The sequence below is a fragment of the Gouania willdenowi genome, chromosome 14, assembly GCF_900634775.1.
Source record: "Gouania willdenowi chromosome 14, fGouWil2.1, whole genome shotgun sequence".
In the NCBI taxonomy this organism is placed as follows: domain Eukaryota; kingdom Metazoa; phylum Chordata; class Actinopteri; order Blenniiformes; family Gobiesocidae; genus Gouania; species Gouania willdenowi.
In genome coordinates this window covers 3,056,383-3,069,756 of record NC_041057.1, presented here as the reverse complement: position 1 = coordinate 3,069,756, position 13,374 = coordinate 3,056,383, and the positions used below count along the sequence as shown (strand labels likewise).

Genomic DNA, 13,374 nt, shown 5'->3' with positions numbered 1-13,374 from the left:
TTGTTAATCTAAAAAAACACGTGGAAATCTAAAAAACATGTGAAAATCTAAAAAAAAACGTGAAAATAAAAAAAAAAACATAAAAATCTAAAAATAATCGTGTGGAAATTGGCAAAAAAAATTGAAAAAAAAACATGTGAAAATAAAAAAAACATGTTAATCTAAAAAAAAAACTTGAAAATCTGAAAAAAAACAAGTAAATATCTAAAAAAAAAAACAAGTAAATATCTAAAAAAAATCACTTGTAAATCTAAAAAACACGTGGAAATCTTCTAAACATTTGAAAATCTAAAAAACATGGAGAAATCTTATAAACATCTGAAAATCTTAAAAAACACATGAAAACATAAAAAAAAAACATGTGAAAATAGAAATGAAAAAAACATAAAAATCTAAAAAAAATCGTGCGTAAATTGGAAAAAAAATTGAAAAAAAAAAACGTAAAATAAAAAACCACATTAAAATATTAAAAAACACGTGAAAACAAGAAAAAAAACCCCACATGAATAAAAAAACACTTGTAAATCTAAATCTAAATCTAAAAAAAAATGTGAAAATTAGAAAAAACGTGAAAATCTTACAAACATCTGAAAATCTGAAAAAAACATTAAAATCTTAAAAAACACGTGAAAATAATATTAAAAAACACATGAAAATCTAAAAAAAAACTTTAAAATCTGAAAAACGTGAATATTGTGGATATATTTATGAATTTTTTTTTAGACAAATCTTTCCCCTAGAAACGCTCGATTGTTCGCTTTGCTCACTCATAATGTAATGAAAAACAAGTGTGTGTGTGTGTGTGTGTACCTGTGGGACTCCCAGCCTCTTGCAGGCATCCAGAAAGTTCTCCACGTTCCGACGGCATTTAGCCATGCTGAGCTTTGGCTGCAGAGAAACAATTCATTATTCTACAAACACAAATTCTCCTCAAACTATAACTTTATCTATTTAAAGAGGAAGTAAACCCCAAACCCATATACTGTATATACTGAATACATACAGTATGTATTTGGGTATTAAATAGTGCTGTTGATTGATCCTAGAACAACTTTTAACATTTTAGTAAAAGTATTTTAATTTAGTGTGTTCAGCTGTAAAATGTCAGCGTTACTGCCCTCTAAGGGTTGAACGCTGCTATTACAGTTTAATTATAATAATGGATTATAAAGCGTCACTAACTGTCAGTAGCTGGTTTCCATTACCCTTAGAAATGTGCAAAATCTAAATATATATAAAAAACACTCAAATATCACTGGTTTTTCAGACGTTTCTATATTGAAATGGAAACATTTTTTCCACAATTACACGTCACAGCACGCGTAGCAAACACAAATGAGGTAATCAGGCCATACATAAATCAACAGAAGCATATAAATATAAAATCATTAATGGTTTCTGACTTGATTAACCCCAGTTAGCATGTTTGATAGGATTTAAGGGAGTTTTTAAGGGAGTTGAAGTCCTTTAAAGGGTACATATCATGGTTTTAAATCCTTCCTTTTTACATATAAATCATACAGTTGTGGTCTATATAAAGCAGAACTGCAATGCTTGGGTCTGAATTCCTCATTATTATAGCTCCACCCCTTTTCTACCCCTTTTCTGATGTGATTCTGAGAGCAACTCGTTTTGGTGCGGTCTCTTTAAATGCAAATGAGACACTCCATACCCCGCCCCCTCTTCAGGTGACACTCGGTTCAACTCCACCCTGCTCGGCCATTTTTGTAGTTTGATAGAAGAGATACGGCTATGTAGCGGCTCATAACCTTTTTATTCAGAGATTATTTACAAAATATCAACAACGTTAGACTTGTCCATCCAGCCTTACATGTTCCAGCCAGAGTCTGACCCGGCGGAGCGAGATGAAAATGAAGATGATGAACCTGCAGAACCCTAACAAGTGAGCTAACACAAGCACCGAGCTAACGCTAGCGCCAAGCTAACGTCACGAAATGCATTTTAATACAGTCTTTTCAAAGACAAAAACGTCAAAATGAAATGACTAATGAAAACTTTAGACTTAAATTAAATCACGCAGGCCATATCATCAAGGATCTAAAACGAGCACACAGCGCTAACATATGAAGACGGTGCAACTGCTAATGCTAACAAAACAATGACAGGGACGTCTTATCATCACACTTTTTAGTGTCATTTACATCTTACCGAAGTGCTCTGTTCATCGTCTCCAAAGATAGAAGGAATTGAACCCTCAATCAGACAAAGTCTTTCTGTAAATCCTTCTTTATACTGGTGGAGGTTGATGAAGCAGTCATCATTGAAGTGCTTCACACACACAAAAATGACCTTATCCACAGATGTGGTACATTTCTATAAAAAATAAAACTCAACCAGGCACTTTGAAAAGGTTCTGATGCTGGGAGACGGTGTAATGAAGCGTGTGGGTTACTACATCCAACAACCCAACATTTTGACTTATCCTCTCATAACTTCGGCATCCTTGAGCTTGGACTACAAAATAAAAGCGAGAAATAAAAATGGCGGATTGCTCGAAGTGTTGGACCTGGAGTTGATGTACTAATTTGGCAGTTCCGCTGCAAATACTGTGATGTAATAGTTCAAAAAACGTAATAGAGAATAGAAAAATCGAAACAGATTGAAAAATATGAGCAAAACAGAATATAAAGATATCTACGGAGCTCCTGAAGAGACTAATTTGATTTTTTCTGTATTTCTAAGCACTCTAAATATACAACAAAATGCATTTAAGGGATTTAGCATGATATATGTCCCCTTTAAACCAGTGGTTCCCAAACTTTTTTGGCTCTATAAATCATAATGATGGAATAAATGAGTGATAACACACATTTTAAAGAATCTCATTTTGTAAATAAGTGATTGAAACAGTATTTAGATTTATTTCTATTGTTTTTATCATTTACAGCCATTTCCTGTATTTTCAGTTCATGTTCTACTCAAAATCATTTCTATCATCATTTTTTGTGTCACTGTAATTTAGTGTATTTTGTTTGTCTGTTGTTTTCATTATTCAGTATATTTTTCTCCTATTTTGTGTGTTTTTGTGTTTTGTTGGTAATATTTAAATTATTCTCTCTGTGTGTGTGTGTGTGTGTGTGTGTGTGTGTGTGTGTGTGTGTGTGTGTGTGTGAGTGTGTGCGTGCGTGCGTGCGTGCGTGCGTGCGTGCGTGCGTGCGTGTGTGTGTGTGTGTGTGTTGGTTGTTTCCTATGACGTTTCTCTATTATTTTTGTCTATTTTAATTTGTAGTGATCTTGTGCATTTTTCTCTCATTTTTGTTGTTTTGTGTGTTGCTGCTTTCTTTTTTGTATTTTGCAGTTGTTGGTCTGTTCTTTTTATTATTATTCACGAGGGATGTAACGATTCACTCAACTCCCGATACGATTCGATTCACGATACTGGGTTCACGATACGATTCTCTCACAAATTATTCCTTAGAAAATACTGTACTATTTTCCTTTTATTTTTCATTGTCAAAAGAATCCCTTGATAAACTATTCAAAACAATGCAATTCAACTAAAAATAAATCTTGAATTAAATTAATAAAGGAATAATACAAATGAAGAAGAAGCCTATTAATTTAAATTCTGGTTCTATAGTAAACAATGCAAAACTGCATAATAGTTCTTTTTCTTTTTAAAAGTGCAACTGAAAATGTATTTTGTGCCTTAAAAATTGGACTTTAAAAAAAAGTACTGCGATTAAATTTTCACAGTATTTATGTGAAACGTGATACCTATGAATCGATTTTTAACTGCCTTACGATTAATCGTTACATCCCTATTATTCAGTATATTTTTTTTTACTTATTTTCTGTGTTTTTGTTGTCGTTTTGTGAGTAGTATTTAGTATTTGTATCATTTTTAACTGAAAACAAACATCATAAAAGCCTAGATTTCTAATGCTTTCAATTTGTCAATTTTCCCTTCTCTCTCTCTAGTACCCCCTGTAGCGCCATCGCGTACACCTAGGGGTACACGTACCCCCATTTGGGAAATACTGCTCTAAACAGAGAAAAATGATGAAATGGAACCATGTGTCCCTACATAAGAAGCAATGTAAAGTTAGACTGAATGAAAATAAAGAGTGATTGTCACCACTGCAGGTGATGGTACGTGGATGCTGGACACAGAGCGAGGACTGATGTGATTGGCTAAATGACAAAGAACCACTCCGTCCATCAGAGCCGCTCCAACGTCGTCTGGAAGCAACACCTTCAGTCTGGACTCAATGTTCTGCACAAATACACACAAATATACCAATACATTACATATAATATATAACATACACCATCTTACAGAGGCTGGGAGAGCTGCATACACATAAGTCTCTGGGTCAACTACTTCACAAAACAGATTATTAAGTGTTGCACTATTACTGACATTTTCTAATTAATCTTTAATCAAGAAGTTATAGATGTTTTTTTTAAATAATATAAATTAAAATAAAGGCTTCGGCACAAAATATCAACTAAATGTTGTTAAAAAAAGCAGCAAGAAGATGCACAAAACAACAATAAAAGAGACAAAATGACAGAAAAATACACAAAACAGCAGAAAGTACAAAACATGACAACAGAAATACACAAAATGATAGAAAGATATACAAAATGACAACAAATGCTATCCAAAAATGACTCCAAAAACACAATCTGACAGCAAAAATACACAAATTACTCACAAAACACACAAGACAACTCCAAAAATACACAAAATGATAGGAGAATATACAAAATGACAACTAAAATACATAACATTGTAGAAAATTCTACAAAACAACAACAAAAAATATCCCAAAATGACTCAAAAAACACTACCTACAATATGATAAAGATAACAAATACATGCACAACATTACACATGACTCACAAAAAACACGAGGACTACAGGAATACACTAAATGAAAAGAAAACACACAAAATGACAACAAAAGCACACTAAAAGACTGACAGAAAAATATACAAAACAACAGTAAAAATACACAAAACTTTCTCTAAAAACACAATGTTACAACAAATGCACAAAGCGACTCACAAAACACGCAAAATGACAACAAAAATACGCACAATTACAGAAAAATATATATTAAAGTACAACAAAAATGCACAAGAGGAGTCACAAAACACACAAGACGTCTACAAACACCCACAAAATGACAGAAAAACATACAAAACGACGACAAAACCAGACTAAAAGACAACAAACACACGTAAAATTAGAGAAAAATATACAAAATAAATACAAAAATACAGAAACTGACAGAAAAACATACAAAACAATAGTAGAAACATACAAAAATGACTCCAAAAATACAATATGACAATTAAAATGCACACAATTACTCGTAAAACACACAAGACAATACAAAAAAACACACATTATGACAACAAAAATACACAAAATCATAGAAAAATTCACAAAATGACAACAAAACACACAAAAAATTCTCTAAAAACACAATGTTACAACAAATGCACGAAATGACTAACAAAATGACAACAAAAACAGACAAAATTATAGCAAATTATATATGAAAGTACAACAAAAATGCACAAAATGAATACAAAAATACAGAAAATGACAGAAAAACGTACAAAACAACAGTAGAAATATACAAAAATGAGAGAAAAACACAAAAAGACAAAACAAAGACACAAAATGAAAGAAAAACACAGAAAAAGACAAAAGAAAAACATCCAGCCTTTGTTGTTTCCTGTCCTATTTGATGAATGTTATTATATTTCCAATCTGAATATACTCAGTGTCTGACCTGCCGTAATAGTCCGATCTGTTCTAGTTCCTCTCTCAGATGTTCCATCTTCCTCCTCATGGTGAAGCTGGGCTCAGTGGAGCTCAACTCCTGTTTACTTCCTCTGCTGAACGCTGCAATAAAACAAAGAAGGCTTTATAAATGTTTCTGACTCTGTTCATCTGTTGTGTTCCATCACTGTGGAAAGTCAAATATGATTTATGAGGAAAAACTTGTAATGATGAGAATAAAGTCCTAAAGAATAGAAAAAAGTCATAATACTACAATAAAAAAAATATGTATTTTACGAGAAGAAAAAAAATGTGTGTAATATTTTGTGAATAAAGTCACAATATTACAAGAAGAAAATCATTATTTTATGAAAATAGTCATAATTTTAAAAGAAAGGTTTTACTCAAAATATTTTGACATTATTCTCATAATATTACAGGTTTATTCTAATGATAATGCACCTTTATTTTTTGATATTACAAGTTTAATTTCAGGAGAAGATAATTTTTTTTTTAATATTTTGTGAATAAAGTCATAATATTACAAGAAGAAAATCATTAATTTATGAGTAATATTGTAATATTATTGTACTTTTTATTTATTTTTTTGCAATATTCCAAGTTAATTCTTATACTATTATGACTTTATTTTCACAATATTACAGGTTTATTCTTGTAATATTACAACTTTATTCCAGTGATAATATGACTTTATTTTTCAATATTACAAGTTTCATTTCAGAAAAAGAAAAAAATAACTTCTAATATTTAGATTTTTCCCTCATAATATTACAAGTTTATTCTCATAATATTACAAGTTTATTCTCATAATATTACAAGTTTATTCTCATAATATTACAACTTTATTCTGGTAAAATCACAAGTTTATTCTCATAATATTACAAGTTTATTCCCATGATAATACGACTTTATTTTTCATGAGAAGAAGAAAAAAACTTCTAATATTTTGTGAATAAAGTCATATTATTACAAAAAGAAAGTCGTTATTTTATGAGAATTAAGTCATAATTTTAAGAGAAAGTTCTACTTGTAATATTTAGATTTTATTCTTATTATAATACAAGTTTATTACCATGACTTTATTTTCTTCATAGAAACACCACAACTTTCTACAAAATGCACTAAATAATAAAACATAAATGTTCCTGATGCTTAAATAATATTATATATATTTATATATTTATATATAGTATGTAAATATGTATATATATATATATATATACAGTATGTAAATATGTATAGATGTGAGTTGATCACCTGATCTCGGCTTCAGTCCAAACACTGTCAACGTGTTGCTGAAGTCAGCGTTACGCAGACCGTCCTGAGAGCAACACAAGTTATAAACATTAAATTACATTACATTACATTACATTAAATTACATTACATTACATTAGTAAAGAGAAGACACACATACCTCACATTCTTCGTTCCCGCTGGAGTTTTTCCGAGCACTCTGACACTTATACTGTCAGGAGGAGGAAAAAAAACAAACATTTATTTACGTTGTTTATAGAAAAACAATCCGATCACATGACTGACTAACGCGTGCTTGCCTTTAAATAATCTTTTCTCAGATACTTGTTGCGTCTTCGCTCTTCGTTCTGATTGAGGATGGGAGCGACTTCAGGCCACTTTGGTTCAGAGTCGGAATGTTGAGACTTCAGACTTCCATCAAAGGAGGAGGAGGACGAGGGCTGCACGGAGGAGATCAAACGGGTTTAAATAAGAGCGAAGGCATGCGGTGTGAGGGTGTGTTTTTAGATTTTTACGTGTTTTCTTTTTAGATTTTCATGTGTTTTTAGATTTTTACGTTTTTTTTTTTAGATTTTCACGTGTTTTTTTAAATTTTCACGTGTTCTTAGATTTTCACGTGGTTTTTTAGATTTTCATGTGTTTTTTTTTAGATTTTCACGTGTTTTAAGATTTTCACGTGTTTTTTTTAGATTTTTTTTAGATTTTCACGTGTTCTTAGATTTTCACGTGGTTTTTTAGATTTTCATGTGTTTTTTTTTAGATTTTCACGTGTTTTAAGATTTTCACGTGTTTTTTTAGATTTTCACGTGTTTTTTTAGATTTTCACGTGTTTTTTTAGATTTTCACGTGTTCTTAGATTTTCATGTGTTTTTTTTTAGATTTTCACGTGTTTTAAGATTTTCACGTGTTTTTTTTAGATTTTTTTTAGATTTTCACGTGTTTTTTTAGATTTTCACGTGTTTTTTTAGATTGTCACGTGTTTTTTTAGATTTTCACGTGTTCTTAGATTTACACGTGTTTTTTTAGATTTTCACGTGTTTTTTTAGATTTTCACGTGTTTTTTTAGATTTTCACGTGTTCTTAGATTTTCACGTGTTTTTTTAGATTTTCACGTGTTCTTAGATTTTCACGTGTTTTTTTAGATTTTCACGTGTTCTTAGATTTTCACGTGTTTTAAGATTTTCACGTTTTTTAGATTTTCACGTGTTTTTTAGATTTTCACATGTTTTTTTTTAGATTTTCACGTGTTCTTAGATTTTCACGTGTTTTTAGATTTTCATGTGTTCTTAGATGTTCACGTGTTTTTTGATTTTCACGTGTTTTTTTTGATTTTCACGTGTGTTAGATTTTCACGTGTTTTTAGATTTTCACGTATTTTAGATTTTCACGTGTTTTTAGATTTTCGCGTGTTTTTTAGATTTTCACGTTCTTTTTTTTTTTTTCTCAATTTTTACGTATTTTTTCCCGGTTTTCACATGTGATTTTTAGATTTTCACTTGTTTTTTAGATTTTCACGTGTTTTTCAGAAACGTCATCAAACACACAAATTACGCATGTGAAAAATTCGAAAAAAACATGTGAAAATTGTGGATATATTTGTGAATATATATGAGACAAATCTCTCCCTGTCTGTACCTGTCCACTCAGCACTGACGCTCCACTGCTTCCTTCATCCAGAGAAGAACTGAAACCAGAACAGAACACGTCGCACGTTGATTCATCTCCAGATCAATGTGATTGATCGATTGATTGATTGATTGATTGATTGATTGATTGATTGATTGACGTATATACCTGCGAGCAGCCTGTGGAGGAACTCTGGTTTTGCTGCCACTGGATCCTCCAGAGTGACTCAGGAACCTTCAGACACAGAAACACTCTCTGTTTCAGGAGCCTCAAATTCATTTTAGTTTAGTTTGAAATCAACAGGGCCACAGATTTTATGCTGAAAAATGAGTAATTCCAACATTATTGTGTCCTAGTTTACACTTCTATGTACACATAAAACATAAAATATGTAGGAAACCAACAATATCCAAGCAATAAGTCACAGATTTCAGTCACAACAGGATCTACACTTTGAATTTCCATGACTTTGTCACCAATTTCTATTTAATTAAGATAAATATTAACTGATAATTTGAGATAAATTTAAGGATTTTGTAAGAATTTCAAGTTTTTTTCCACAGGTTAATATTTAAGAATGACTACAATCATACGATATAAGAATCAGGAGTGTTGACTTTCATTCACACATGTTTTCTCTGTAATTTTTACTTCCTTCTGAGGCCATATTAAATGCTCCAAAGGGCCGGATTTGGCCCCCGGGCCATGAGTTTGACACATGTACTCTGCCCAATCTTGTACCTGTGGGCGCGGCCCGTCACCCTCCGCCGATGAATGAGACTTTCTGCACGGCAGATTAACGAACGCCGTCTGTGAGGAAAACATCAGAGAAGAGGAAATAGAGAAAAGAGACAGACAGACATATGTGAATAGAATGAAACCATAATCTGCTCTTCGTGCACTGAGCAGAAAAGGAGTGATAATGCTGACCTGTTCTGCTGCTCCTGCTGCAGAAGCTGAACTGCAATCTTCCTCAGATCCAACACTTCCTTCAGCTCATCGTCCTCTTCCTCAATCAGCTGCTCCTTATCAGAGCTGCAAAACACAACACACACTTTACTGTACACATGTATTATCACGTTTATATCCTTCTCTGTCATTTTATATATTTTTAGAATCTGTCTGTGTGTTTTTGGTGTCATTTTGTGATGTTTTTCTGTATATTTTGTCATCGCCTTCTGTTTTTATAGTCATTTTGCTGATTTTGTTATCAATTTGTGAATTTTTGTTGTCCTTTTGTGTATTTTTGCTATTGTTTAATATATAATTTTGTGTATTTTTGGACTAATATTGTATATTTTACATTATGAGTTATTTTCTATTTTGTTGTCCTTTTGTGATTGTAATTTTGTATGTCTTTTGTATATTTTGCATTATGAGTTATTTTGTATATTTTCCTTATTTTTCTGTATTTTTTCTTGTCGTCTTCTGTGTATTTTGTTGTGAATTTGTGAATTTTGTTCTCCTTTTGTGTATTTTTGCTATTGTTTTATATATTTTTGTCATTTTGTGTATTTTTGTTGCTGTTGTGTTTTTGGACTGATATTGTCTTATTTTCTATTATGTTCTCCTTTTGTGTATTTTTCTGTAATTTTGTATGTTTTTTGTAGTCAGTTTGTGTATTTTTGCTATTGTTTTATATGTTGTCTTGGTCATTTTGTGTCATTTTGTTACCTTTTTTTTGTTCTGTGTTTTTGGAGTAATTTTGTGTATTTTGCATTACAATTTTTTTTTTGTATTTTGTTTATTTTTCTGTATTTTCTATCATCGTCCTTTACGTTTTTCGAGTAATTTTGCGTGTTTTGTTGTCCTTTTGTGTATTTTTGTGTAATTTTGTATGTCTTTTGTTGTAAGATTCACTACTTATGCTATTTTTTTCTGTATTTGACTGTTCATGTTATTGTTTTGTACATGATTTGTCATTTTTTTATGTTTTTTAATCACTTTTGTATGTTTTTGGAGTAATTTTGTTATATTTTTCTGCATTTTTTGTCATTGTCTTCTGTGTTTTTGCAGTAATTTTGCTTATTTTCTTGTCAATTTGTGAATTTGTGCTGTCCTTTTGTGTATTGGTGTAATTTTGTATGTCTTTTGTTGTAAGATTCAGTATTTTTCAGGTCACATTCTGTGTTTTTGGAGTAATTCTGTGTATTTTTGGTGTCATTCCGTATAACTTTCTCTCTTTTAATGAACATTTCTGTCTAAAGGTTATTACTCACCCTGACTCCTCTTTCCAGATGTCTTTATCTTTGCTTTGGTGAGACAAGTTAAGAACTTTCTCCAGTTCCTGAAACAAAAAAAAGGTACACGTCATGTGTTTTCCAATGGGTTTAAATAGATGGATGATGGATGGATGGATGGAAGGATGGATGGATGGACTGATACCTTAATAGAGGACACGTTTTGCTGTCCGTCACACTCTGACAGAGCAGGATCCTCGTCTGCGTTGGACTCTATAAAGTCATAGAGATCCTGATCTGATAGAGGGAGGAAGCATCCGCGTTCATCAAATAAACATCTTTTTCTCTTTTCTAGGCACTTCATTCAACAACCCCCGCGTGCGTCTCACTCATTGCCTTTCTAATTTGAGATACTTATTTGGGGTAACCTTTGCAAGAGTCCATTTTGGAGAGGAGTGAGTGGGCGTCGGCAGCACGGGCCGTCTCTGACAGCTGAGAGTGGAGGCTGACCGTGTCGTCGTCTGACGGCTGACGAATGACAAGAGAGGAAGAAATACGCACAAGTTTAGTCAGATTTACACAAGATACACAGTGAAGCAGAAATGTACAACTTTAATCACAGCGTGGGCCACAGGAATGGGATTATACTGTATCTGATCTGAATTATCAACAGTCATGTCCTCATTTAGAATAATGACCAACGTTAACAGGAAAAAACAAAGAGTTTGTGTATTTTTGTCAATATTTTTCCTGTTTTTATGAGTATTTCTGTATTAATCTTGTGTTTTTTTGTAAATTTTTCTCTGATTTTGTGTATTATTGTTGTTGTTTTGTATGTTTTTGGAGCCATTTTGTAAATGACTGTTTTTCGTCTTGTATTTTCCATTATTTTATGTGTTTCTTTTGTCGTTTTTGTTGCATCTTTGCATCATTCCGTCATTCTATGTATTTTTGTCGTTGCTTTGTATATTTTTCTGTCATTTTGAGAGTTTTTGGAGTTCATTTCTGTTTGTTTATTATTTTTTTGTAAATCTGTATATTTTTGTAGTTTTTTCTCTTTTATTATGTGTGTTCATGTTGTTTTATATGTTTGTCTGTATTTTTGTTGTTGTTTTACATGTTTTTTTTAGCCTTTTTGTATATTATTTATTATTGCAGTCGTTTTTGTGTTTCTGTTGTGGTTTTGTGTCTTTTTGGAGTCAAGTTGTTGCTGTTTTGAATTATTTCCAGTCATTCTGTTTATTTTTGGTGTTGCTTGTTTTTTCACAACTTTCACAGTTATTTTTCCGTATTTTTATGGTCATCTTGTGTGATTTTGAGTATGTTTTGTGTATTTTTCTGTCATTTTGTGTGTTTTTCGTTTTTGCCAGTTGCCTTTGTCTGAGCTTCATTGATCTAAAAAAAACCTGTTTATTCATAGTTTAGTTCAGTTTAAACATAAATCACCATCTAATACCTCTGTAGTTGACAGCCTCTTGTCACCATTATCACTTCCTATTCCAGAGTCCGGCCCGTGGTTTTTACTGGGATAAAAATCCTCCATGCTGAAATGACACACGTTAATAAAGCGTATTAATAACTGAATAACAGAATATGGAGGATATTTATTGTGCTTTTAGTTGACCTGTCTGTGAGCGGCTGAGGAAGGCAGCGTTTGCTGAGCGTGGGGAGGTCCAGGGTGTCGGGTTTCTTCTCCATCCGACACACCTGGATGTTCAGGTATTTAAATATGTGCACTTTTCCCTTCAGACAAATCTGAAACACAACATGTGACATCATATGTGCTCGTGTCATTACTACACACCTATCCATCATTTATATCAGATAAGTTGGCGTGGCCTTCAAGGTAAATACACAAACACAATTATAGAAAAATGTATTAAAAAACAAGAAAAACACACAAAATGACAGGAACACCAAAACCTAAAACACAAAACTGCATAAAATGGCAGAAAGATTTGCAAAATGACAGCTTAAATACACAAAATTATAGAATAAATCCACAAAAAACAACTGAAATACAAAAAGAATAATCCAAAAACCAATATAATCCACAAAAATGACTCGCTAAACACATAAAACAACAACAACAAAAACACACAAAAATAGAGAAAAATTTACATAATGACAACAAAAATACATAAAATAACTGCAGAAACAACAAAACCAAACTAAATCACTCCAAAAACCACAAAAACACATGCAACATGATTTAAGAAATACACAAAATGATGTAAAAATTATCACAAAAATAAACCAAAAACACAAAACTCCATAAAATGGCAGAAAAAATGCCAAATGACAACAAAAATACACAAGATTTTAGAAAAATATACAACTGAAATACACAAAAGATTACTTTGATTACTTTTACAAAACCATGACAATGAAAATCCACGAAAATGACTCATAAAACACACAAAACAACAACAAAAACACACAAAAATAGAGATCATTTTACAAAATGACCCCAAACCACAAAACTCACACTAAATCACTCCAAAAAAATCAACAAAATGATTGAAAAAAAA

The 13,374-nt window shown here is 31.7% G+C and overlaps 1 protein-coding gene across 1 annotated transcript in view; it reads right to left on the bottom strand.

Annotated features, from left to right (window-relative positions):
• LOC114475653 (leucine-rich repeat and calponin homology domain-containing protein 2-like) overlaps positions 1 to 13,374 on the bottom strand; it is a 29,456-nt gene that overhangs the window by 1,114 nt on the left and 14,968 nt on the right. Inside the window, exons 6-20 of the mRNA XM_028466646.1 lie at positions 12,468 to 12,598; positions 12,300 to 12,387; positions 11,272 to 11,371; positions 11,049 to 11,140; positions 10,883 to 10,950; positions 9,594 to 9,698; positions 9,405 to 9,473; positions 8,832 to 8,897; positions 8,673 to 8,721; positions 7,337 to 7,477; positions 7,198 to 7,248; positions 7,040 to 7,103; positions 5,772 to 5,884; positions 4,100 to 4,237; positions 811 to 888 (exon numbers count right to left, since the gene is read on the bottom strand). Coding sequence (XP_028322447.1) covers positions 811 to 888; positions 4,100 to 4,237; positions 5,772 to 5,884; positions 7,040 to 7,103; positions 7,198 to 7,248; positions 7,337 to 7,477; positions 8,673 to 8,721; positions 8,832 to 8,897; positions 9,405 to 9,473; positions 9,594 to 9,698; positions 10,883 to 10,950; positions 11,049 to 11,140; positions 11,272 to 11,371; positions 12,300 to 12,387; positions 12,468 to 12,598 — 1,353 coding nt within the window. The remainder of the gene's footprint in view (positions 1 to 810; positions 889 to 4,099; positions 4,238 to 5,771; positions 5,885 to 7,039; positions 7,104 to 7,197; positions 7,249 to 7,336; positions 7,478 to 8,672; positions 8,722 to 8,831; positions 8,898 to 9,404; positions 9,474 to 9,593; positions 9,699 to 10,882; positions 10,951 to 11,048; positions 11,141 to 11,271; positions 11,372 to 12,299; positions 12,388 to 12,467; positions 12,599 to 13,374) is intronic.